At 40.8% G+C, this 26,613-nt stretch overlaps 1 protein-coding gene across 2 annotated transcripts in view; it reads left to right on the top strand.

The window, feature by feature from the left end:
* The window catches only part of ide (insulin-degrading enzyme), a 114,690-nt gene that overhangs the window by 41,592 nt on the left and 46,485 nt on the right, over positions 1 to 26,613 (top strand). For both annotated transcript variants that reach the window (XM_063071724.1, XM_063071723.1), the window contains exons 11-12: positions 4,198 to 4,301; positions 16,994 to 17,096. In XM_063071724.1, the coding sequence (XP_062927794.1) occupies positions 4,198 to 4,301; positions 16,994 to 17,096 (207 nt within the window). The remainder of the gene's footprint in view (positions 1 to 4,197; positions 4,302 to 16,993; positions 17,097 to 26,613) is intronic.

Genomic DNA, 26,613 nt, shown 5'->3' on the forward strand with positions numbered 1-26,613 from the left:
TTGAATTCTCTCCCATCTAAATAATAGTCTGTCCATTTATTTCTTCCCCCAAAGTGCATAACCATACACTTTCCAACATTGTATTTCATTTGCCACTTCTTTGCCCATTCCCTTAAACTATCTAAGTGTCTCTGCAGGCTCTCTGTTTCGTCAACACTACCCGCTCCTCCACCTTTGTATCATCGGCAAATTTAGCCACAAATCCATGAATCCCGTAGTCCAACTCATTGACATACATTGTAAAAAGCAGAGGTCCCCACACCGACCCCTGTGGAACTCCAACGGTAACTGGCAGCCAGCCAGAATAGGATCCCTTTAGTCCCAATTTCTGTTTTCTGCCAATTAGCCAGTGCTGTCCCCTGTAATTCCAAGGGCTCTTATCTTGCTAAGCAGCCTCATGTGTGGCACCTTGTCAAGGGCCTTCTGAAAATCCAAGTACACCACATCTACTGCATCTCCTTTGTCTACCCTGCTTGTGATTTCCTCAAAAAACTGCAGTAGGTTAGTCAGGTAGGATTTTCCTTTCAGGAAACCATGCTAGCTTTGGTCTATCTTTTCATGTGCCTCCAGGTACTCTGTAATCTCATCCCTAACAATCGATTCCAACAACTTCCCAAGCACTGATATCAGGCGAACAGGTCTATAGTTTCTTTTCTGCTGCCTCCCACCCTTCTTAAATAGCGGAGTAATATTTGCAATTTTCCACTCATCTGGTACAATGCCAGAATCTTTCGATTCTTGAAAGATCATAGTTTATGCCCTCGTAATCTCTCCAGCTACTTCCTTCAGAACCCAATGGTGCATTCCATCAGGTCTAGGAGATTTATCCACCCTCAGACCATTAAGCTTCCTGATTTCCTTCTCAGTCGTAATTTTCACTGCACATACTTCACTTCCCTGACTATTGAATGTCTGCGTCTCTCATTACAATATCTCCAGTGTCATTTTCTATTGGTCCTATATCTACCCGCAACTCTCTTTTACCCTTTATATACTTAAAAAAGCTTTTAGTATCTTCTTTGATATTAGTCGCCAATTTCCTTTCATAATTCCTCTTTTCCTTCCTAATGAACTTCTTAGTTTCCTTCTGCAACTTTCTAAAAGCTTCCCAATCCTCTGTCTTCCCACTCACTTTGGCTTCCTTGTATGCCCTCTCTTTTGCTTTTACTTTGGCTCTGACTTCACTTGTCAGCCACAGTAGTGTCCTCCTTCCATTCAAAAATTTCTTCATATTTGGAATATACCTGTCTTGCACTTCCTTCATTTTTCGCTGAAACTCCAGCTGTTGCTGCTCTGCTGTCCTTCCTGCTAGTGTCTCTTTCATGTCAACCTTGGCCAGTTCCCCTCTCATGCCATTGTAATTTCCTTTATCCCACTGAAATACCGACACATTGGAATTTAGTTTCTCCTTCTCAGATTTCAAAGTGAACTCGATCATATTGTGATCACTGTTCCCCGAGGGTTCCTTAACCATAAGCTCTCTTATCACCTCCGGATTATTGCACAATACCCAATCCAGCACAGCCTATCCCCTAGTGGGCTCAACAGCAACACTTTCAGTACACTGGATGAACTCAGCAGGTCAGGCAGCATCAGTTTGAAACGATGAGTCGACGCTTCTGGCTGGAACCCTTCGTCAGGACTGAAGAATGAAAGATGGGGAAGGATTTGAAGAATGCTTGTAGCATTCTCTCCCCTTTCTCGATGTCTTGGTCTCCATCTCTGGAGACAAACTATCCACTGGCATCTTCTACAAGCCCACTGACTCTCATAACTACCTCAACTATACCTCTTCCCACCCACCACATGCAAAAATGCCATTCCCTATTCCCACTTCCTCCGTCTCCGCCGCATCTGCTCCGAGGATGAGGCTTTCTGTTCCAGGACATCTCAAATATCCTCTTTCTTTAAGGATCGTGGTTTCCCTTCTACCATCATCAATGATGCCCTCAGCCGCATCTCCTCCATTTCCCACACTTCGGCCCTCACCCCATCCTCCCGCAACCACAACGGGGACAGAGTTCCCCTTGTCCTTACCTACCACTCCACCAGCCTCCAGATCCAGCACATTATCCTCCGCAACTTCTGCCACCTTCAACAGGACCCCACCACTAAGCACATCTTTCCCTCTCCACCCCTCTCCGCTTTCCACAGGGATTGGTCGCTCTGCGACTCCCTTATCCGCACGTCCATCCCCACTGATCTCCCACCCGGCACTTCCCCTGTAAGCGTAAGTACTACACCTGTCCCTACACCTCATCTCTTTCAATCATTCAGGGCCCCAAACAGTCCTTCCAGGTGAGACAACACTTCACTTGTGAGTCTGTTGGGGTCATCTATTGCATCCAGTGCAGCCTCCTCTACATCGGTGAAACCCGCCGCAGATCGGGGGATCGCTTCGTCGAGCACCTCCACTCCATCTGCCACAACGGACAGGATCTCCCGGTATCCACCCACTTCAACTCTGCTTCGCATTCCCATTCAGATATGTCCATACATGGCCTCCTCTACTGCCATGATGAGGCTAAACTCAGGTTAGAGGAGCAACACCTCATATACCGTCTAGGTAGTCTCCAGCCCCTTGGTATGAACATAGAATTCTCCAACTTCCGGTAATTCCCTCCCCCTCCCTTCCTCTATCCCTATTTCACTCTACCCCCTCCCCCCAGCTCCCTCATGGTTCCGCCTCCTTCTACTACTACCCATTGTTTTTAGGGCTATGACGTCAAAGCTTCCCCTCCCTCACCCCTTTGTCTTTCAAATTACTGGTCTTTCAACTGAAGCTACAAGCATTCTTCAAATCCTTCCCCATCTTTCATTCTTCAGTCCTGACGAAGGGTTCCGGCCCGAAACGTCAACTCATCGTTTCTAACTGATGCTGCCCGACCTGCTGAGTTCATCCAGCATACTGAAAGTGTTGCTTTGATCACAGCATCTGCAGATCATTTTGTGTTTAGGGCTCAACAGCAAGCTGTTCTAAAAATTTCCTTTAGACATGCAAAAAAAATTCTCTATCTTGAGGTCCTGGCTTTCCCAATCAACTTTCATGTTAAAATCCCCAACAGTTATCATGACTTTGCCCTTCTGACATGCCTTTTCTATCTCCTGCTGTAATTTGTAATCCACATCCCTGCTGCTGTTTGGAGGCCTGTATACAACTGCCATTGGGGTCCTTTTAACTTTGCTATTTCTTAACTTGACCCATAGAGACTCTACACCTTCTGATCCTATGTCATCCCTCTCTAATGATTTAGTATTTCTTATACACAGGGCCACACCACCTGTGCCTACTAACCTATCCTTCTGATACACCGTATATCCTTGGACGTTCAACCCCCAATGGCAGCCGTCCTTTAGCCAAGTTTCAGAGATGGCCACAATGTCATACTTGTCAATTTGTAGCTGAATTTCAAGATCGAATATTTTATTTCTTATGCTGCGTACATTCAAATATAACACTTTCAGTGCAGTATTTGTTGCTTTCTGTTTTAACTGCATCGTGTCTACTGCCCTGGCTGTGATTGTGCCTCATCTCCTGCCTGTCCTTTCTATCATCTCAGTTGCACGCTATCTTTGATTTATTTCTGTTTCCCCTTCCTCAGCCCTATCACTCTGGTTCCCATCCCCCTGCCAAATTAGTTTAAACCGCTCCCCCCCCCCAACAGCTCTGTTAAACCTACCTGCTAGGATATTGGACCCCTTTGGGTTCAGGTGTAACCCATCCTTTTTGAACAGGTCATACTGCCCCCAGAAGAGGCCCCAATGATCCAGGAACCCGCCTGCCCCTACACCAGTCTCTCAGCCATGTATTAATATGCCTGATCATGCTATTCTTGCATTTGTTAGCACATGGCACAGGCAGAAATCCTGAGATTACTACCCTGGAGGTCCTGTTTTTCAGCTTCCTACCCAACTCTCCGATTTCTCTCTCCTTTATTTGGTGTATCAGAAATTTTCTGTTAAAACAGTTGCATCAGAATACCAATGCTGTCTAATACTAATCAAAATGTTGAATATAAACCTTATCAAAAGAATGTTGAAAAGAATTAAACAGCATGGAGTGGTCTACATGTGTTAGATAAATCGTAATCTGGAATTTTTAGAGATCACTTTGTTTTCTTGGTGCTGTTTAAAGTGCAATTTACTGTCTTAGAACATGCTGCATGTTCATTGCTTTTTTTTATTATTTATTCCCAGTACTATCCCATTGAAGAAGTTTTGGCAGCTGAATATCTACTAGAGGAATTTAGGGCAGACCTAATAGAGATGGTGCTGGAAAAACTGACACCGGAGACTGTGCGGTAAGTTATTTTTGTATGATTAGTGGCTTATTTTCAATTTTACTTTGTTTTGAAATGTGAAATTGCCTATTTATTTATAGTGAATCATCCAATCATGGTTGTTCGTAGTGATTCAGGGAGAGTTAAAGATGTTTTGTTAGTTTTCAATTCATTTATTAATAGTTACAGATTTAGATTTTATTGGTCGAGGTGTCAAATGAATGCTACGAACTATTCATTATGCTTGCACTGTCCAATAGAAATTGAAGTACTTTGCATTGTATGTTTGTATTAGCTAACCATTTAGAAAGCATATAGAACCTGGTAGGGAAATGTGTAATGGGAATTGAACCTCATTTAGACCAGACTAGGAGTACAGCATAAATACTGTGACTGCAAGAGTCAAAAGCTAGGTTTCCTGCGGTAAATGATCCATCCCATAGTGCTCAAGTATTTTCACTGTCTATAAGACACGCGGCAGGACTATGATGGAATATACTCCATTTCTGCTGTGCACCCCTCAAGAGCTCACTACCATCCAGCACAAAGCAACCTGCTTGACTGGTACCCCATCAACTACCCTGAATATTCATCCCCTCCAACTTTGGCACATAAAGGCACCAGTACATGCCAACCATATCATGCACAGCAATTATTCACCTTAGCAGCACCTCTGAAACAGATTATCTCTACCATGAACCTGGCACATGGAATGGGCATCACTTGAAGTTTCTCCTACAAGTGCACACCAACCTGACATGGAAATGTTATCACTGTTCCTCCATTGTCACTGGATTCAAATCTTGTAACTCCTTACACAACAGCACTGTATAGGTGTGCATCCACCAGAATGGCTGCAGTAATTCACGGTGGTGGCTTACCAGGGACTTTGGAGCAATTGGAGCTAGCCAACAATTAATGGCCTTGCCAGTTCTGTATAGATCCTGAAAAATGAATAAATGTGGAAAAAATGTTCTGGTCAGCATTATAGGAAAAAGGACAGAGGAGACAGCAGAAAACGCAGAGAAGATTGCAAGCACAATAACAAAAATACCAATAGTGAGGGATGAACATTGTGTCTTTACTTTTGAGAGATGGTGACTTTGTTGCTTAAAATTATTAGGGGTTTAGCTAGTAGATGTAGAAGAAAAATATATCCAGGAATATATAAAAGACAATCTCCAAAAATCTTTAAGGAAATTGAGAGGAAACTTTTCACTAAGGGTGTTGAAGAGGTACAGGTGTCTCCCACTTTTCCAACGTTCGCTTTATGACACCTCGCTATTATGAAAGACCTACATTAGTTTCCTGTTTTCGCTAACAGAAGATGTTTGCACTGTTATGAAAAAAGGCAGAATATAGAACATAGAATAGTACAGCACAGTACAGGCCCTTTGGCCCACAATGTTGTGCCGACCCTCAAACCCTGCCTCCCATATAAGCCCCCATCTTAAATTCCTCCATATACCTGTCTAGTAGTCTCTTAAACTTCACTAGTGTATCTGCCTCCACCACTGACTCAGGCAGTGCATTCCACGCACCAATCACTCTCTGAGTAAAAAACCTTCCTCTAATATCCCCCTTGAACTTCCCACCCCTTACCTTAAAGCCATATCCTCTTGTATTGAGCAGTGGTGCCCTGGGGAAGAGGCGCTGGCTATCCACTCTATCTATTCCTCTTATTATCTTGTACACCTCTATCATGTCTCCTCTCATCCTCCTTCTCTCCGAAGAATAAAGCCCTAGCTCCCTTAATCTCTGATCATAATGCATACTTTCTAAACCAGGCAGCATCCTGGTAAATCTCCTCTGTACCCTTTCTAATGCTTCCACATCCTTCCTCTAGTGAGGTGACCAGAAATGGACACAGTACTCCAAGTGTGGCCTAACCAGAGTTTTATAGAGCTGCATCATTACATCGCGACTCTTAAACTCTGTCCCTCGACTTATGAAAGCTAATACTCCATAAGCTTTCTTAACTACCCTATCCACCTGTGAGGCAACTTTCAGGGATCTGTGGACATGTACCCCGAGATCCCTCTGCTCCTCCACACTACCAAGTATCCTGCCATTTACTTTGTACTCTGCCTTGGAGTTTGTCCTTCCAAAGTGTATCACCTCACACTTCTCTGGGTTGAACTTCATCTGCCACTTCTCAGCCCACTCCTGCATCCTATCAATGTCTCTCCGCAATCTTTGACAATCCTCTACACTATCTACAACACCACCAACCTCTGTGTCATCTGCAAACTTGCCAACCCACCCTTCTACCCCCACATCCAGGTCGTTAATAAAAATCACGAAAAGTAGAGGTCCCAGAACAGATCCTTGTGGGACACCATTAGTCACAATCCTCCAATCTGAATGTACTCCCTCCACCACGACCCTCTGCCTTCTGCAGGCAAGCAATTCTGAATCCACCTGGCCAAACTTCCCTGGATCCCATGCCTTCTAACTTTCTGAATAAGCCTACTGTGTGGAACCTTGTCAAATGCCTTACTAAAATCCATATAGATCACATCCACTGCACTATCCTCATCTATATGCCTGGTCACCTCCTCAAGGAACTCTATCAGGCTTGTTAGACACGATCTGCCCTTCACAAAGCCATGCTGACTGTCCCTGATCAGACCATGATTCTCTAAATGCCTATAGATCCTATCTCTAAGAATCTTTTCCAACAGCTTTCCCACCACAAACGTAAGGCTCACTGTTCTATAATTACCCAGACTATCCCTACTACCTTTTTTGAACAAGGAGACAACATTCGCCTCCCTCCAATCCTCCGGTACCATTCCCGTGGACAACGAGGACATAAAGATCCTAGCCAGAGGCTCAGCAATCTCTTCCCTCGCCTCGTGGAGCAGCCTGGGGAATATTCCGTCAGGCCCTGGGGACTTATCTGTCCTAATGTATTTTAACAACTCCAGCACCTCCTCTCCCTTAATCTCAACATGCTCCAGAACATCAACCTCACTCATATTGTCCTCACCATCATCAAGTTCCCTCTCATTGGTGAATACCGAAGAGAAGTATTCATTGAGGACCTCGCTCACTTCCACAGCCTCCAGGCACATCTTCCCACCTTTATCTCTAATCAGTCCTTCCTTCACTCCTGTCCTCCTTTTTTTCACATAATTGAAGAATGCCTTGGGGTTTTCCTTTACCCTGCTCACCAAGGCCTTTTCGTGCCCCCTTCTTGCTCTTCTCAGCCCCTTCTTAAGCTCCTTTCTTGCTTCCCTATATTCCTCAATAGACCCATCTGATCCTTGTTTCCTAAACCTCATGTATGCTGCCTTCTTCCACCTGACTAGATTTTCCACCTCACTTGTCACCCATGGTTCCTTCACCCTACCATTCTTTATCTTCCTCACCGGGACAAATTTATCCCTAGCATCCCGCAAGAGATCTCTAAACATCGACCACATGTCCGTAGTACATTTCCCTGCAAAAACATCATCCCAATTCACACCCGCAAGTTCTAGCCTTATAGCCTCATAATTTGCCTTTCCCCAATTAAAAATTTTCCTGTCCCCTCTGATTCTATTCTTTTCCATGATAATGCTAAAGGCCAGCGAGCGGTGGTCACTGTCCCCCAGATGCTCACCCACTGAGAGATCTGTGACCTGACCCGGTTCATTACCTAGTACTAGATCTAGTATGGCATTCCCCCGGTCGGCCTGGCCACATACTGTGACCGGGTATGTGCGCAGCGCACGCCCCGAGCAGCCAAGCTCCTCCCCCGGAACTGCATTCTAGCCGGCATTGCTTAAACACGTGCCTGTGAGCATCTGTACTTTATGTCGACTTATTTTGGGCATCCATTTGCAAGATGAGTTCTAAGGTATCGGAAAAGCCTAAAAGAGCTTGTAAGGGTGTTACACTTAGTGTAAAACTAGACATAATTAAGCATTTCGGTCGTGGTGAACGCAAAGTGAGTTTGGCTTGTGGAAGTTGACGAAGATGATGTTGAAGAGGTTTTGGCATCCCATGACCAAGAACTGATAGATGAAGAGCTGATGCAGTTGGAAGAGGAAAGGATAGCATTCGAAACCGAATGCAGTAGTGAACGGACCGAAAGTGAAGTTGTCCAGGAACTGAACGTGAAGCAACTGTGTGAGATTTTCCCTACAACTTTAATTTTGAAAGGGTACGTAGGTTTAGGGCACATTTGCAGGATGGTTTGAGTGCTTACAAAGAACTGTATGATAAAAAAATGCGCGAGGCTAAGCAGTCAAGCATACTGTCGTTTTTCAAGCCTTCCACATCAGCCACAGCAGACAACGAACCTCCACCTTCGACATCGAGGCAGGCAGACATAGAAGAAGATGACCTGCCTGCCCTGATGGAAACAGACGACGATGAGCTAACACCTCAGTGTCCCACCACCCCAGTGGTCCCAACCTCTGGGCTGCGGACCGATACATTGCCGCGAAGCGTGCAGTGGTAGCCAGGACGTACCCAGCACATCTTTAAGATAAGCTTGTTTATTTCGGCTTTTTTCTTAAAGATGTGCTGGGTGCATCCCGGCCACCGCTGCACCACTGCATGCTTCGCGGATCGGTATCGGTCCGCGGCCTGGAGGTTGGGGACCACTGCACCACCCCAACCTCCAACGACTCAGCCTAACGCACCATCATCAGTGTGCTCGGCGCTGTCTTCGCAATTCCGTTAAGTGATACTACACTGTACATACATTATTACTACTTTCTATAGGCTGTGTATTTTTATGTGTTATTTGGTATGACTTGGCAGAGAATGTTTTTGCCGAGAGCTCTTGCACCGTGTTTCTGCCAAGAGCGCTTGCGTGAGATTTTCGCTATGGTGGACAGTGCGGCAATGATTGTAGAAAAGTAGTTCTACTTTATATAGGCTGTGTATTTATCATATCATTCCTGCTTTTACTATATGTTACTGTTATTTTAGGTTTTATATGTTAATTGGCATGATTTGGTAGGTTTTTTTGGGTCTGCAAACGCTCACAATTTTTTCCCATATAAATAAATGGTAGTTGCTTCTTCACTTTACAACATTCCGGCTTACGAACTGTTTCATAGGAACGCTCTACCTTCGGATGGCGGGGAAAACTGTACAACTTGTTCCTAGGGTTGATGAATGGGAAGATTATAGATGCAGTTAAGGGGGTACTGGACAAATACGTAATGGAGAATGGAACAGTGGGTTATGCTGAATTTCAATAAGGAAAGGCCAAAGGAGATTTGAGCAGAATTGAAAGAGAAGTATGAACTAGTTAGACCAAATGGTCTGTTCTCAGTTATTAATAGTACATTTTGAAACTATTTTTGAGCATATCAAATAAGGTGTGTTGGATTTGTGAAAAGTAAAGGAATAATATAAATTCTTTAAAAACAATACAAATATCAAGTTGTGTCTTGTGGTCTTCATAGAATTATATACCCTGGAGGAGATTATAGAAACATAGAAAACCTACAGCACAATACAGGCCCTTTGGCCCATAAAGTTGTGCCAAACGTGTCCCTGCCTTAAAAATTACTAGGCTTACCTATAGCCCTCTATTTTTCTAAGCTCCGTGTACCTGTCCACATGTCTCTTAAAAGACCCTATCCTATCCGCCTCCACCACCGTTGCCGGTAGTCCATTCCATGCACTCACCACTCTGCATAATAAAAAACTTGCCCCGACATCTCCTCTGTATCTACTCCCCAGCACCTTAACCCTGTGTCCTCTTGTGGCAGCCATTTCAGCCCCGGGAAAAAGCCTCTGACTATCCACATGATCAATGCCTCTCATCATCTTATACACCTCTATCAGATCACCTCTCATCCTCCGTCGCTCCAAGGAGAAAAGGCCAAGTTCACTCAACCTGTTTTCATAAGGCATGCTCCCCAATCCAGGCAACATCCTTGTAAATCTTCTCTGCACCCTTTCTATGGTTTCCACATCGTTCTTGTAGTGAGGCGACTAGAGCTGAGCACAGTACTCCAAGTGGGGTCTGACCAGGGTCCTATATTATGTTACACCTTGAATCTGTTCTGCTCCAAGTAAAGCAGTCTTTCAGTCACATTCCTCTGCTCTTTTGCCTCTGGTCCTACAGATTACTCCATCCTGGGTAATTGTCCAATTCCCTTTTGAAGACACTGATACTATTTCCATCAGTTCTTCCTACTGGCAGTGCTAAGATGCTAAATGTCCATTCTTTGAAGACCAAACTTTTTCTTTTTTCGACAATTTCAACTTTTGGATAGACCAAGAACTTAACTAAGCTAGCTGATATAAGCACTGTGAATGCAAAAGTGGGTTAGAAGCTGTTTTTGTTTTGTAATGCGATTTGCCTCCCCACATGTGAGATATAGTTTTGACTTAACTACAGCTCCAATAGCAATGAAGAAGTTCCATGTCATTCACAAAAAACATTCATGTCCTCTCACTTACTCTCCTAACACTTAAAGCTGTCACAAACCTGCAATCTTCATCTTCTGCACCAAGAATGATCACCAGCATTTGCAAAGTTTGCACAGTATTCTACATGGATGTATAAAAATATACATGAAGATTATTGGAAAGGACAGTTATATAAGGAATACAGAAAAAAATAGTCGATCATATGAAAATAAGAGAGCTATAGTCAAGAGGGAAATTTGAATTGCCAAAAGGCAGATTGAGAATGATATTGCTGCTAATGCTAAGATTGACCCTAAGAGCTTTTCTTTTAATAGTGAAAGAAAAGTTGAGGAGGAAGTTAAGTTTATTAGAATATAAAAGTGGAGTATTAAATTATGTAGAGAAGGACATAGTGGACACTCTGAACTCATATTTTGCTAAAGTATTCACCTGTGAAGATGCAAACACATGCAAACAGATGCTGGAATTTCAAGCACACACATAAAAATTGCTGGTGAACGCAGCAGGCCAGGCAGCATCTATAGGAAGAGGTACAGTCGACGTTTCGAGCCAAGACCCTTTGTCAGGACTAACTGAAAGAAGAGATAGTAAGAATCATATGAAAGGATAACACCTGTGAAGATGTTAGCAGTATGTCAGTAAGTGTAGAGAAAAATAAGTTTGTTTTAAGTGATTTAAGTTTGTTTAGAGATCTTGGAAAGTGAAATCCTGCTTCTGCTGAAAAGGCTGAAAGTTAATAAATCTCCAAGGCCGGACAACATGTATCTGAGGGTACTTAAAGAGATCTGTGATTATATATACAAATCCCTAACATGTATTTTTCAAAAGACATTGAAGACTGATGAAATCTGTAAGGACTGGAAATGGGTTAACGCTTATCGCAGGCAAGATAATGGAAGCAATAATAAGTAAGATGAAAAAGCAACTGATAAGAACAGGCATGTTAGCAGAAGGCCAGCATGGGTTCAGAAAGGGGAAATCATGTTATACTAAAATGCTGGAGTTGTATAAAGAGGCAACTAAAATTTATGATAACAATAGTGGTTGATGTCATTTACTTGGACATTCAGAAGGCTTTTGACAAGCTACACCACAAGACGTTAATAATCAAATTATAGGAGGTAGGGATTCAGGGTAAGGTGTGCGAATGAGTACAGAAGTAGCTCAAACACAGAAAACAACAAGCTATTGTGAGAGGATCTTCACACCTAGAAGATGTTAAAAGTGGAGTTTCGAAGGATCGGTTTTAGGGCCACTGCTGTTTTTAATCTAATTTACATTAATGATTTGGATAAGCACATAATAATTAAACTAGTAAAGTTTGCCTATGACATAAAATTAAGGGGATGGGCTAATAGCTTTCAGGCAGCAAAATCAATACAGTTAGATCAAAACAAAATCCAGATGTGGGCAGATAAATGACAGATGAAATTTATTGTAAGTAAATTTAAAGTATTACATATAGGAAGTAGAAATATTAGATATAAGTATACAAAGGGGGGTCTTGAGTTGGTATGTGCACTTTGTGAGAAGGATTTGGACGCCCTGGTAGACTCATCACTATCAACATCTAGCCAATGCACAGAAATGATTAGGAAGGTCGATGGAATTTTGGGCTATATAATGCGCTCAGTGGAGTTCAAGTCAAGAGACGTTCTCCTTGAGCTTTATAATGCGCTTGTGAGGCCACACCTTGAATGCTGTGTACTATTTTGTTCTTCATATTGTGTTAGGAATACGAAGGTACTAGAGAGAGTCCAGAGAGGGGTGACTAGACTTAGTCCGGGTCTGCAGGGTATGAGCTATGTAGAAAGATAGAAAGTATTAAATCTTTTTGGCCTAAGTAGACGTAGAATGACAAGGATACCTGATAGAAATTTTCAAAATCATTAAAGGTTTAAATAAAATGGATGCCAGCTGCCACTTCAAAATTAATTCATCATCAGGGACACAGGGTAATAGGTGGAGATTGGTTAGCCAGAGATTTCAGACTGGCATCAGGAAGAATTTCGTTACATGGCGAGTTGTGGACACATGGAACAAACTACCTAGTTGTGTAGTTGCGAGTAGTTCTTTCAAATCTAAGCTGGATAGTTATTTCAACAGACTAGATGAATTGCGATTTAGCAAGCTTTCTTGGGCTGAACAGCCTGTTCTTGTCAAAAACGTCCTGATGGTCTAAATTTGACATTTTCTTATCTGCTGTGGCATAAAAAGCTGATGTTCACTGTTGCTGTTACATGGGTTGTCTTCATCATGAGCACTACACTGGTTCAAGGTGACATTCACCAGCAACTTTCTTAAAAGCAGTTGTAAATGATTATGTGTTAGGAGATAAAAGTATGTGTATCCTATCCATGAATCTTAAGTGATATCTTAAGAAATATTGTGCAAGTCAGGAGCTACAGAAGTAATTTAAGTAAAGGCACAGGTTTAACACAGATATTTCAGTGGAGTAAAGGAAACTACAGTGGCATGAGAGAGGAACTGGCCAAAGTTGACTGGAAAGGGACACTGGCGGGAAGGATGGCAGAACAGCAGTGGCTGGACTTTATGCGAGAAATGAGGAAGGTGCAAGACAGATATATTCCAAAAAAGAAGAAATTTTCAAATGGAAAAAGGATGCAACCCGTGGCTGACGAGAAGTCAAAGCCAAACTTAAAGCAAAGGAGAGGGCATACAAGGAAGCAAAAATTAGTGGGAAGACAGAGGATTGGGAAGTTTTTAAAAGCGTACAAAAGGAAACTAAGAAGATCATTAAGAGGGAAAAGATAAACTATGAAAAGAAACTAGCAAATGATATCAAAGAGGATACTAAAAGCTTTTTCAAGTATATAAAGAGTAAAAGACAGTTGAGAGTAGATATAGGACCTATAGAAAATGATGCTGGAGAAATTGTAATGGAGATAAGGAGGTGGCGGAGGAACTGAACAAGTATTTCGCATCAGTCTTCACTGAGGAAGACATCAGCAGTATGCCGGATACTCAGGGGTGTCAGGGAAGAGAAGTGTGCGCAGTCACAATTACGACAGAGAAAGTACTCAGGAAACTGAATAGTCTAAGGGTAGATAAATCTCCCGGACCAGATGGAATGCACTCTCGTGTTCTGAAGGATGTAGCTGTGGAGATTGCGGAGGCATTAGCAATGATCTTTCAAAAGTCAATAGATTCTGGCATGGTTCCGGAGGACTGGAAGATTGCAAATGTCACTCCGCTATTTAAGAAGGGGGCAAGGAAGCAAAAGGGAAATTATGGACCGGTTAGCATGACATCGGTGGTTGAAAAGTTGTTGGAGTCGATTGTCAAGGATGAGGTTACGGAGTACCTGGAGGCATATGACACGACAGGCAGAACTCAGCATGGTTTCCTTAAAGGAAAATCCTGCCTGACAAACCTATTGCAATTTTTTGAGGAAATTACAAGTAGGCTAGACAAGAGAGATGCAGTGGATGTTGTATATTTGGATTTTCAGAAGGCCTTTGACAAGGTGCCACACATGAGGCTGCTAAACAAGATGAGAGCCCATGGAATTATGGGAAAGTTGCATACGTGGATAGAGCGTTGGCTGACTGGCAGGAAACAGAGAGTGGGAATAAAGGGATCCTATTCTGGTTGGCTGCTGGTTACCAGTGGTGTTCCACAGGGGTCCGTGTTAGGGCCGCTTCTTTTTACGTTGCATATCAACGATTTGGATTATGGAATATATGGCTTTATGACTAAGTTTGCTGATGATTCAAAGATAGGTGGAGGGGCTCGTAGTGCTGAGGAAACAGAGTCTGCAGAGAGACTTGGATAGATTGGGAGAATGGACAAAGAAGTGGCAAATGAAATACAATGTTGGAAAGTGTGTGGTTGGCAGAAGAAATAAAAGGGCAGACTATTATTTAAATGGGGAGAGAATTCAAAGTTCTGAGATGTAACGGGACTTGGGAGTCCTCGTGCAGGGATACCCTTAAGGTTAACCTCCAGGTTGAGTCGGTGGTGAAGAAGGCACTTGTAAGACCTCACGGAGTACTGTGGGCAGTTCTGGGCTCCTTATTTAAGAAAGGATGTGCTGACATTGGAGAGGGTTCAGAGAAGATTCACTAGAATGATTCCGGCAATGAGAGGGTTAACATGAGGAACGTTTGTCTGCTCTTGGACTGTATTCCTTGGAGCTTAGGAGAATGAGGAGGGACCTCATAGAAACATTTCGAATGTTGAAGGGCATGGACAGAGTGGATGTGGCAAAATTGTTTCCCATGGTGGAGGAGTCTAGTACGAGAGGGCATGACTTAAGGATTGAAGGGTGCCCGTTCAGAACAGAGATGCAAAGAAATTTTTTTAGCCAGAGGGTGGTGAATCTGTGGAATTTGTTGCCACGGGCAGCAGTGGGGGCCAAGTCATTGGGTGTATTTAAGGCAGAGATTGATAGGTATCTGAGCAGCCAGGGCATCAAGGTGAGAAGGCAGGGGAGTGGGACTAAATGGGAGAATGGATCAGCTCATGATAAAATGGTGGAGCAGACTCAATGGGCCGAATGGCCGACTTCTGCTCCTTTGTCTTATGGTCTTATATGTTAACAGCTGAAAGTATTGGCTTCTGGATTTTTTTTCTTTTATTCTGTATGTATTTTAGCAATTGAAAAAATAGAAATAATAGTAAGGAATTTTGATTATTTAAATTCTACATTTCTTTGTTGGTTGACATGATACTTAGTAATAGAGAATGAGTTTGGATGAACTTTTAAATTGTTAAAATGCTGTAACATGGAATTTGGCACATGAATTTAATTTTCCCCCAGGCTTTAACTTCAGATATGTTATTTTAGGGAAGTATCTTGGACCAACTTGGTACAGGAATTTGGGAATGAAAAGAATCAGAACATGTGCAGAGTAATTAGAAATTTTTCATAAGCAGTTTTATCTTGCAAGCAAGAGAGGACCTTCCTTAAGTAATCTGGGTTAAGAATATCTGTAACTGCAGCTCTTCCTCTTGGTATTCAAACCTTTTGGCCATCAATATCAATATTTTAAAATGACTTGTATACATTGATTTAACTGTGGTGTTAAATTAATATTACATAACCAATCCTCATAGAGGGATCAGAAGTGGAGAGAATGAGCAATTTCAAGTTCCTGGGTGTCAAGATCTCTGAGGACCAAACCTGGCCCCAACATATTGATGCAGCTATAAAGAAGGGAAGACAGCGGCTATATTTAATTAGGAGTTTGAAGAGATTTGGTTTGTCAACTGAAACACTGAACTGCTGCTAAGTTAACAAATTTCACAATACATGCCGGTGATAATAAACCTGATTCTGATTCATTGGTGCCCTCACCAACATGATTAACAGTACAACTCCCCACCAGTGTACATGCATACAACTTGGGGATAAATTTTCCTAATTCATCAATCTGCCTTGGTCCAGACTTTAGTGCAATAATAAAAATGTCTATTTAATATCACAGTTAATTTTGGATAAATTTAACAACAGTTGGCATCCCACACTGTTAACTGCAGAGATCAAGTTCTTTTGATGTTGACTCAACTTTGAAATGTTTGGAATGGTGTAGGCTAACTTTATTTCTACTTGGTTCCCATTAAAAACCAGCTGAGTAATAATTACTTTGAGAATATTCTTCAGCTCTTGAAAATGGTTTTACAGCTGTCAAATCTCAATCATTCAAAGAAAACAAATGCTGAAAATTTAGAATTTTTTTCTCCCTTAAATTTTTATACTATCTTCTATCTCACATCCTCATCCCTTCTGTTTTTATACAATTTTGTTTCTGTATGCTTGTGAAGAATCTTCAGACTAATTGAAGAATTTCAGTTGGTCATTCTCATAGTCCTGAATCTATTTTAGTACACATCACAGATCTTTTGTAGTATACTGAAGTGGACTCGGGGTTAGAAAACTGCACTGAAAAGTGCAGAAATAAGTGAGAATGCATTAAGATTTAATTATTTTGTCTACTTCCTTGTGTATCTTTGTATGCTTACCCCAGGGGTATCTGTTTGGAATGTAGTAGACTATCATTTAAATATCATTCAAAAGTATATATTTGCCATGTCCATTGCTGAATTTTGATGATATAGAAATTTCTCACCTCTGACACTTAATTAGTTTGTACAGAGGGAAGTAAAGCCATTGATCACAGTCAGTAAGCACATAAAGAAATGGTTTAATTAAATTACAGTGTCCAGTGCTTCAACATTGTTCAGTGCATGGGTGGTTTTATATCAGAGACATTGATTGGTATTCTCAGATGTCAAGGTATATAATATTCACAATCAATGATGCTATTTACAAGCCCCTTAATTTCCTTTGTGCTTTTCTTTTGTAGGGTAGCTGTGGTTTCTAAATCATTTGAAGGACAAACAGACAGAACTGAAAAATGGTATGGCACACAGTACATGCAGGAAGCCATTAGTGCTGATGTCATCCAGGTGGGCAAAATGTCTCCTACAACTGCATTAACAAAAACTGTTTCAATTAAACTCTGATTCCTTTATAAGAAATTGTTTTGCATGCTCTGACTTCAGCTATTTACTTTGCATTGCCCATTTGTTGCAAATGAAATTGGTACAATAAAGGCCAATATTAGAACAATAACTTGGTAGAAAGGTGGAATATTGTAATATACTGAATGCAGTTTTTTTAGTTGTGAATAGCTTGTAAATATATTAGTACACAAAAAAACAAATGAAGAACTTATTTTGTGCTCTTTCGAACTATAAATTTGATGTTATGAAAGTGATTTACTTATTAGCAACCTAAGACAGTTTTATCATTTGCTATTAGATGTGGTGCATTCGGGCAACTCTCAGAATGTACAGTTCTTGGAAGAAAAGCCAGATGTTTTAATTTAAACTGTCATCTTGAAGAATTATTTAATGATAATTGCAAATCACTCTTGATGTGGGGTGTCAGCCTGAATTGTCTTGCACCTTTTGCCTCCACACCAGCTGCTTGACCTGCTGAATTCTTCCAGCGCTCTGTGTTTGTTCTAGTTGTAATATCTGCAGCCAGTTACTTTATTAGATTCTATCATTTCAAGAAAAATTAAAGAGCCCATTATATTTAGCACTTGTACAGGATTCCCCCGCTATCCGAAGGTAGAGCGTTCCTATGAAACTGTTCGTAAGCCGAAATGGCGTAAAGCAAAGAAGCAATTACCATTAATTTATATGGGAAAAATCTTTGCGCGTTCCCATACCCAAAAAATAACCTACCAAATCATACCAAATAGCACATAAAACCTAAAATAACACTAACATATAGTAAAAGCAGGAATGTGATAAATGCACTACCAAAATAAAGTAGAAATAATGTATGTCCAGTGTAGTTTCACTTAACAGAATCGAGAAGATTTAGCCAAAGCCAATTTGTAGAAAAAAATCAGCACGTACATGCATGAGCACACACCTGCCCGCGCAAGGCTTCATGGTCATGGTAGTCTTTCTCAGGGTAAACACAAGTTTAAAGCGGGTGTTTTTTTTCGTGAAAGCGAAAATCCTCTTTCAGTTAGCGAAAACAGGCATTAATGTAGTCTTTCGTAAAAGCGAAGTGGCATAAAGCGAATGTTCATAAAGCACGGGACACTTGTAATGTGAGTTTTGCATTGCTTTAACTTTAAACCATCTTATGATGTTGTGGGACCTGTTGAGTTCTGGCAGGAGCAGTGTGCTAAATCAGTGAGGTGGTACCAGAGAATGGTCCTATATTATGTTTTTATTTCTTCTTCTAAAATGATACTGGAGTTTCCATTATGTTTATCCCACTAGTATCCTAATCTTCAAGATTAGCTCTTCATAAATGTTAGAGATTGCTAATTCACTGAAATCTTGCTTAACAAAAAGAATGGCATTTGTATGCAGGATGAAACTAGAAAAATTATGATACATGATAAAGCCTCTAAACCTGGTCTTCCAGCATTTTGTGCATTCCTCTCTACCTCCCTCTGCATCTGGATCCTTGACTTTCTCTTCTAGAGACCACAGTCAGTATGGATCGGTAGCAATATCTCTCCTCGCTGGCAGTTAACACCTCAAGGATGCGTGCTGAGCTCATTGCTCTGCCTTCTCTGCATTCATGACTCAGTAGTTAAGCACAACTCAAATGTCATTTATAAATTCACAGTTGACACCACTATTGGTATAATCTCAGGTGGCAACATGGAGACATACTCGAGTGAGAGAGATCAGCTGTTGAATGGTATGGCAGCAATAACCTTGCATCCAGTGTTAGCAAGGTCAAGAAATTGATAATGGACATAAGGGGAAGTCGGGAGAACAGACCGCAATCACGAAGAAGGCATGCCATTGCCTCTACTTGGAGTTTGAGGAGATTTGCTATATTATATTTCCATAGGAGTAAGCTGGTGAGCAATTTGTCTGGTTGCATCACAATCTGGAATGGAAGCTCCAATGCACATGATCACAACAGGTTGCAAAAGGTTGTAGCCAGCTCCTTTAGGGGCACAGGAATTGATGGTGGACTTTAGGAAGATGAAGTTGAGAGAACACGCAGCAGTTCTTAATAAGGAGTCAACTGTGGAAAAGGTGTGCAGTTTCTAGCTCCTGAGTGTCAACACCCAGTTAGCCAGTAACTGTGTAGATGTCCACTGTTAATACAGCGGTTAGTGTGACATTATTACACACCAGGGCGTTCCGGAGTTGAATTCCAGCACCGCTCTGTAAGAAGTCTCTGTAGGTCCTCCCTGTGAAATGTGTGTTTCCTCAGAGTGCTCAGATTTCCTCCCACAGTCCAAAGGCATACAGGGTAGGTTAATTGGTCATTGTAAATTGTCCTGTGATTAGGTTAGGTTAATCAGGATTGTGGGGTTGCTGGGGCCAGGTGGCTCGAAGGGCCAGAAGGTGCCGTATTGCTAAATAAACAAACAAATAAATAAAACATCTCAGAAGGTCTATCCTGAAACCAATATGTATACTGATGCAGCTATGTAGAAGAAACACCAAAAACTATATTTTATTAGGAGTTTTCAGAGAATTGGTATGTCACCAAAGACTAGCAAATTTCTGAAGGTGTACTGTTGAGAGCATTCTGACTGGTTGCATCACAGCCTGGTATGGAGGTTCCAATGCACAGATCAAAAAAAGCAGCAAAAGGTTGGAGACACAGCTAGCTCCATCATGGGCACTAACCTCCCCACCATTGAGGAGGTGTTCAATAGTTAAAGCCCCAGGAAGGTGCCATCCATCGTTAAGGACCCTCACTTCATTCTCCTCTTTGAGAAGGAGAAACAGGAACCTGAAAACCACATCAACGATCAAGAAACAGCTTGTCCCCCTTGCCATCAGATTTCTGAAAGGTCCATGAACACCAGCTTGTTATTCCATTTTTTGCACCACTAATTTATTTTATAATTATAGTAATTTTATGTCTTTGCACTGTATTGCTGCTGCAAAACAACAAATTTCATGTTATATAAGACAGTGATAATAAATCTGATTCTGAAAATAATAATAATGCCTGCCCATATGTTATGTTTGCCCATGCAAAAATGAGCTGTGAAATCCAATATGCGATATAATATTCTGAAATAGGCAAGAATCCAAGATCATTTAGCAACAGGAACTCTTGTAAGCCTACACCTGACTGTAATCATCTTAGTTTTCTGTTTCTGGGGCCAAATCACAATTAAACAATTTGGGTCTGTCTGAAGCAAGCATTTACAAAACACATTGTACTTTGATTCATTTTTCACAGATGGGTATTTGAATAATAACTCCATGTATGCACTTGGCAAATCACTGGAAGTTTGCATGCAGGTTACTTCCCATCTGTGGAGACTTAAATTCAGATACTGGGAGATGGAGAGATTCTAAAGTGTCATTTTCAATTTCATAATCTAGCTCCTGTCATTTCAGATGCCAAGAAAGCAAGGCAGTTAGGTGCTTTCATTCTCCTTTGTAACAATTTGTTTTTGTTTTTTTTTTGCTAACCTAATATTGAAGTTCTAGATTACCTTGAGAAAAAATAAAGAATGTAGTGTGAATTGTGTGTGGCTTCTAGCTGGAAGAGTATGCGAAGTTCTAATAAGATCATGGCAGATCATATTGTTACCTGAACTCCACATTCCCATATCACATGGTTACCTTTCATCCTTTTGCCTCTGTTAAAAACATTTATACTCTGCAAAAAGTAAGATACAAGCTGAAATAGGCAAAGAACAATGTGGTTTTGTGAAAGACAAAGGTGAAAGAAACACAATATTGATGTTAAGGATACTATCAGAACGAGCTATTCAAATGCAAAGAGATTTGTTTGTTTTTTTATCGACTACACAAAAGCATTTGATAAAGTGAAGCACAATAAGTTATTTTAAATATTACAGAAAACTCTAGATCTAGATTCGAAAGACCTCCGCCTAATCAGAAATCTGTACTGGGAACAAACTGCCGCTGTAAGAATAGATGAAGAAGTGAGTCAGTTTATGAAAATCAAGAGAGGCGTTAGACAAGGGTGTGTTTGCTCCCTTGATTTATTTAATGTGTACAGTTAAACAATATTACAAAAAATAAGAGCCATCTTGGGAATCAAAGTTGGTGGTGAAAACATCCATAATTTCAGATATGCAGATGACACTGTGTTAATTGTGTTACGTACCCCGTAACTGGGTTGCCAAACCAGCAGAAATGGATCACTCAGTTGGAGTCTGGAGTACTAGAACTAAGAAAGTTTTATTAAAGAAACAAGCAACACATTAATCGAAAGGATAATAAATGCAACAGTTCAGCGATGATAAACGCACATGTGCGCAGAATTAAGATAACAGCATCAATCAAGCTCTATCGTTGTCTAGGGGTAAATGACCAATTTCAAAATGACTCAAAGTTCAGTCCAGTTAGTAGTTCAGTTCGCAGTAATCGTTGCCATGGCGGTGGACAACGTGGGGGAAGAGAGACATAGAATAGGAACAACTCATCATTCAGCACAGCTTCACTCACAGACCAGCGAGATAGCTCACGAGCAACTTTTGGGCGGGTCCTTGGTGATGTCACCTGAGGTCACCGACTGTGACCCCTCCTCCAGATGCGGTCGATCCTCTGCAGTGAACCCGGCACCCAGGCAAGGGCGGACACACACCGGGTTCCCGCTGATCGTACCTTTCCACCCTGGTCGTTGTCTGGTACTTCTCACCCACTCGTGAGAAGCGTACCGCTTCCAGGGTCTCGTTACCTCGGGTGGCGTGTGTGTCTGTCTTAGCGAACCTGTCCCATTTTATCCCCCTGCTGGGGTATCGCCTGTCCATCACTTCAAACAGTTCAGGGTTCAAAGGGGGGGGAGCCGCTCCAGACAGCTCTCTCTCCCACATCCCTTCATTACACATCTCCAGACGCTGCTCCATTGTTCCTTATCTCTCCTTCCCCTGAGGGCAGGTGGCAGACCAACTGCTGATGCCACTGATGCTAGCCCAGGCCAGCAAACATCTTAATTTTATGTGTATTCTCGTAACAATTGCAAGGACGGAGGAAGAACTACAAAACTTAATTGATATAATTGTTGAAGAAAGTGCAAAAATGGATCTCTCTATCAATAGCAAAAAGACAGAATATATAGTGATATCCAAAAAGAAGGAGAATCCTATCTGCAGGCTGAGAATAAATGGGGAAGACATAAAACAAGTAAAGAACTTTTGCTACTTAGGAAGCTGGGTGACATCAAATGGCAGGTGCGACTTGGACATCAAAAGAAGAATAGGGATGGCAAAAGACACCTTTACGAGAATAAAGAGTATACTGACCAATACTAAACTAGGCATGACAACCCGCCTCAGATTACTGAAATATTAGGTTTATCCAGTTATGTTATATGACTCAGAATGTTGGACAGTATCTAGTAATTGAAGGAAATGAATTGTGGCAGCACAGATGTGGTTTTTGAGGAGGATGCAAAGGATATCATGGATGAAACAAATATCTAACGAGGATGTCATGAACAGAGCAAACACAAAAAGAGAAATAATGTATGAGATCACGAAAAGGCAACGTAACTTCATTGGACATGTGATTAGGAAAGAGGAGTTAGAATGCATGGTAATTATGAGAAAGATTGAAGGGAAGAAAGCAAGAAGAAGACAAATGATGATGGAGACAGCAACCAGAGAATTGGAAATGAATAGCAATGAATTGATCCACTTGACCCAAAACAGGAGTGTGTGGGCCATGGCAGTCAAAGCTCAAACTGGGCACGGCACCTGATGATGATGATACTCTACTTCCACCACCATTTGAGAAAGAGTTCTGAAAGCTAAACTCCTTTAGATAAAAACTTAAGCTGCATCTCAAAATTAAAGGAACCACTCTTTATTTTTGAACGATGGCGTCTATATTTTAGATTCTATTTTTGCCCATAAGAATCAGTGTCATAACCCCTTTAGAACTGTGATTCCCAACAGGGGTTGGTTATGTGTCCTAAGGGGGCGCTAAGGGAAGTCGTCGCGGGGTGTTCAAGGTTCTTGGGGGTGAGGAGGAAAGCAGCACCCTAACTATAGCACTATAATTATGAGACCTTGTGTTATTGGTCAACCGCGCTAACTGGAATAGTATAAAGGTAGCTTACCGAACACCAACTCTATCCCTACTGACATTCAGATTCCAATCTGAATTCTTTGTCAACGTAATTTTTGCTATTGTGAGCATCTTCTTTCTTTTTCAATATTTTTATTAATTTCTTGCGTAAAAGAATATAGAGTACAGTAGGATATATAATATCGATTACAATATATTGAAATCACAGATGATGTGTAATTATCCCATATCCATATAAATTAAAATATTGAAAAGAGATAATTTTATTATACAAAAAAATCTAAACCCACTACCAGAAAAAAAAATGGCTATTTGGTTAAAAAATAGGAAAGGAAAAAATCCTTAACATATAGTAAAACATATCATTAGCCAACATCTGTGCTTAATAGCAAATCAAAGATTTTGAAAATAATTCAAGAAAGGTCCCCACAATGTTCAGCGAATCTTCTCTAAATTTAAGCAAGACATAACATCGTGTAACCAATGAGTATGAGTAGGCAGAGTTGCATCCTTCCACTTAAGCAACAATGACCTCCTGGCTATAAGAGAGAAAAAAAGGCCAAAATATGCAGAAAATGTGTCTCCAAAATAATATCATTTCCTCCAGCAATACCAAATAAGGCAGCCAAAGGATTAGGTTTAAAATTTACTTTAAAAAGCACCGAAAAAGTTTGAAACACTTCCTTCCAATATTTTTCAAGACGCTGACAAGTCCAAAACATAGGGATTAGTGAAGCTTCTCCATTATTACATCTATCACAATAGGGAGATATCTCCGAATAAAAATGAGACAGCTTACCTTTAAGACATATGGGCTCTATGAGCCACTTTAAATTGTAGAAGGGAATGACGGGCACATAACGATGAGGTATTAACCAATTTAAAAATTTCATTCCAAGTGTCCTCAGAAATTGAAATCTGTAAATCTTGTTCCCAAAGATTTTTAATTTTATCTAAAGGAATATTTCTCATTCCCAACAACATACCATAAATATTAGACATAGATGCATTGTGGAAGAGTTTCAAATTAAAAATTATGTCAAGTAAATTTTTATCTGGACTTTTAGGAAATGTATGTACTTGAGAACGCAAAAAGTCTCTAATTTGTAAATATCGAAAAAAGTGAGTTCTTGGTAGGCTATATTTAACTGACAGTTGTTCAAATGAAGAGACCATCTCCAACAAACAAAAAATGAATACATTTAATACCCAATCTATTCCACTCTTTAAAAACTACATCAGACATAGAAGGTTTAAAAAAAATAGTTAGAAAAAATGGGACTGGACAGTGAATGAGCATCTTCATCTTTGTCCCGCTGTTCCTTTGCGTGCCGCTACCATCGTTCCATCTGTGTCAGCTTGCTGCTGTCATCAACATCCGATAGGCATTTCCAATTTCTGTTCCTTTTTAATTTTAATTTAGCCTTGTTAATGATGGATAATTATGTATGGTGCGATCTCTGAATCTGAAGGCGGTGAAACCTTGAATTCTAATCCTGCTAAAATAACAGAAACTACAGAAAGTGAGTCAATACAATGCTACATACCTGGAGTATGGTTTTATTCTGTTCCTGTCAGATCAATGACACCCATGTGTCTTGTTTGTAATATTGTACAGCGTAATGTAGCTGTGAAACCATCAAGGTTGCAGGAACACTACCGTAAAAGACACCCTGCAAAGGCTATTTATGGTATTACTCAGTTCCAGAAGATGAAAAAAGCATTTGAAAAGTATTGCACACTCAAATTATTTGCTAAAAAAGCTAAAAATGACCTTGGTGATCTCATTGCTTCTTCCAACATTTCCTAAATGACAGCAAAGTGTGGAAAATCTCATTACAATTGGTGGAAGATTAATAATGCCTGCTGTATCAGAAGTGTTCACCACTGTTCTCAAAATGGATACCTGTATTTTAAAATCAAGTCCTCTGAGTAATAACTCTGTAGCCCGTAGTATTGAACAAAATGACTGAAGATATTGAGTATCAGTTATGCACAGAGCTACAAAAAAACAGAATTTGGGATGCAACTGGATGAGTCAACTGTGCAAGACAACGAGGCATTGCCTTTGGCATATATACAGTTTATCAAAAGTGGAAAAGCATATGAAGAGATTCTCTTCATAAATTTGTTAAAAACAAATATCAAAGGGAAATCAATCTACGACAAGTATATTGAGGATAACAGTATTCCAATTAGAGACATGATTTCTTGTGCAACAGATGGAGCACCATATGGTTTAGTGGCATTTATGAAAAAAGACATTCCAAGTCTGTTTACAATCTATTGTGTAACTCATTGTCAGCATCTTGCAGCTAAAAACCTCAGCCTGCAACTTTTTTCAAGTAAGACTCCTTGTAATATCTGCTATCAACAAAATTAAAGCTCATCCAGTAAATAGCAGAATATTTCACTAGTTATGCCGAGGTAACGATGAAGAGTATGAATGCTTCTTCACACTGAAGTGTGTTGTCTGTCAAAAGGCTACTGCTTAAAACACTTTGATCTTTTTGACACTGTGGTTGAATTTTTGCTTAAAGTCAACAAGAACTGGGGAAACAAGATTGAACTACATGGAGATGTGGTATATCTAGCTGATCTGTATGACAAACTGAACATTCTAAATATAAAACTGCAGGGTGAGAGTTTAAATTTAATCCATGCAAAAAGTGCAGTGTCCACTGTTCTTGGAAAACTGGAAAAATATAAGCAAAACAATGGGAGACGGATGTTCTGAAATTTCCCTGCATGGAAAGTACGGCACTCTCTTTCATAGAAGGTGATTTGCAAGAGTACTGCTTACACCTGCAATCACTGAAGAAAGATTTTCAGAATCGGTTCAAGGATTTGAACAACCTGGAAATTTAGGACTGGGTAATTAACCCATTTCTTTGCAAGGTGGAAGAACAGGAAGAGAGCTTGCAAGAAGAAATTATCAAAATTCAGAACGATGAAGAAGCAAAAATGCTTTTCAAAAATGTCGGCTTTTGTGGTATGTGGCTACACTGTCATACAAAGTTTTCTGGTATTTGGGGAAGAGCCAAACTGCTCTGCATTATGTTTCTATCCTCCTGCCTTGTTGAAAGAAGCTTCAGTGCAGTGAACCACATACTCACAAAAAAACAGAAACTGCTTGGACATTGAAAATGGGGACTTGGAACTTGTGCTGTCACAGCTTAAACCAGATATTTCAACTCTTGCTAAAAAAAAACCCATCAAGCTCAAGGAATACATTGATACCGAAGCTGCTATACAGCACACAGGTATTCTGTAAGCTAGGTTTAAAGACAAATAAAAAATTAAAAGGGAATAATTTTTCTTATGTTAGCTTATGGTAGACATGTTTTTACACTATGCAGACACCAAAGGGATTGTGCCTAAGAGGGTCGTTAGGCTAAAAAAGGTTGGG

Source organism: Mobula hypostoma, chromosome 19, assembly GCF_963921235.1.
Source record: "Mobula hypostoma chromosome 19, sMobHyp1.1, whole genome shotgun sequence".
Taxonomy (NCBI): Eukaryota; Metazoa; Chordata; class Chondrichthyes; order Myliobatiformes; family Myliobatidae; genus Mobula; species Mobula hypostoma.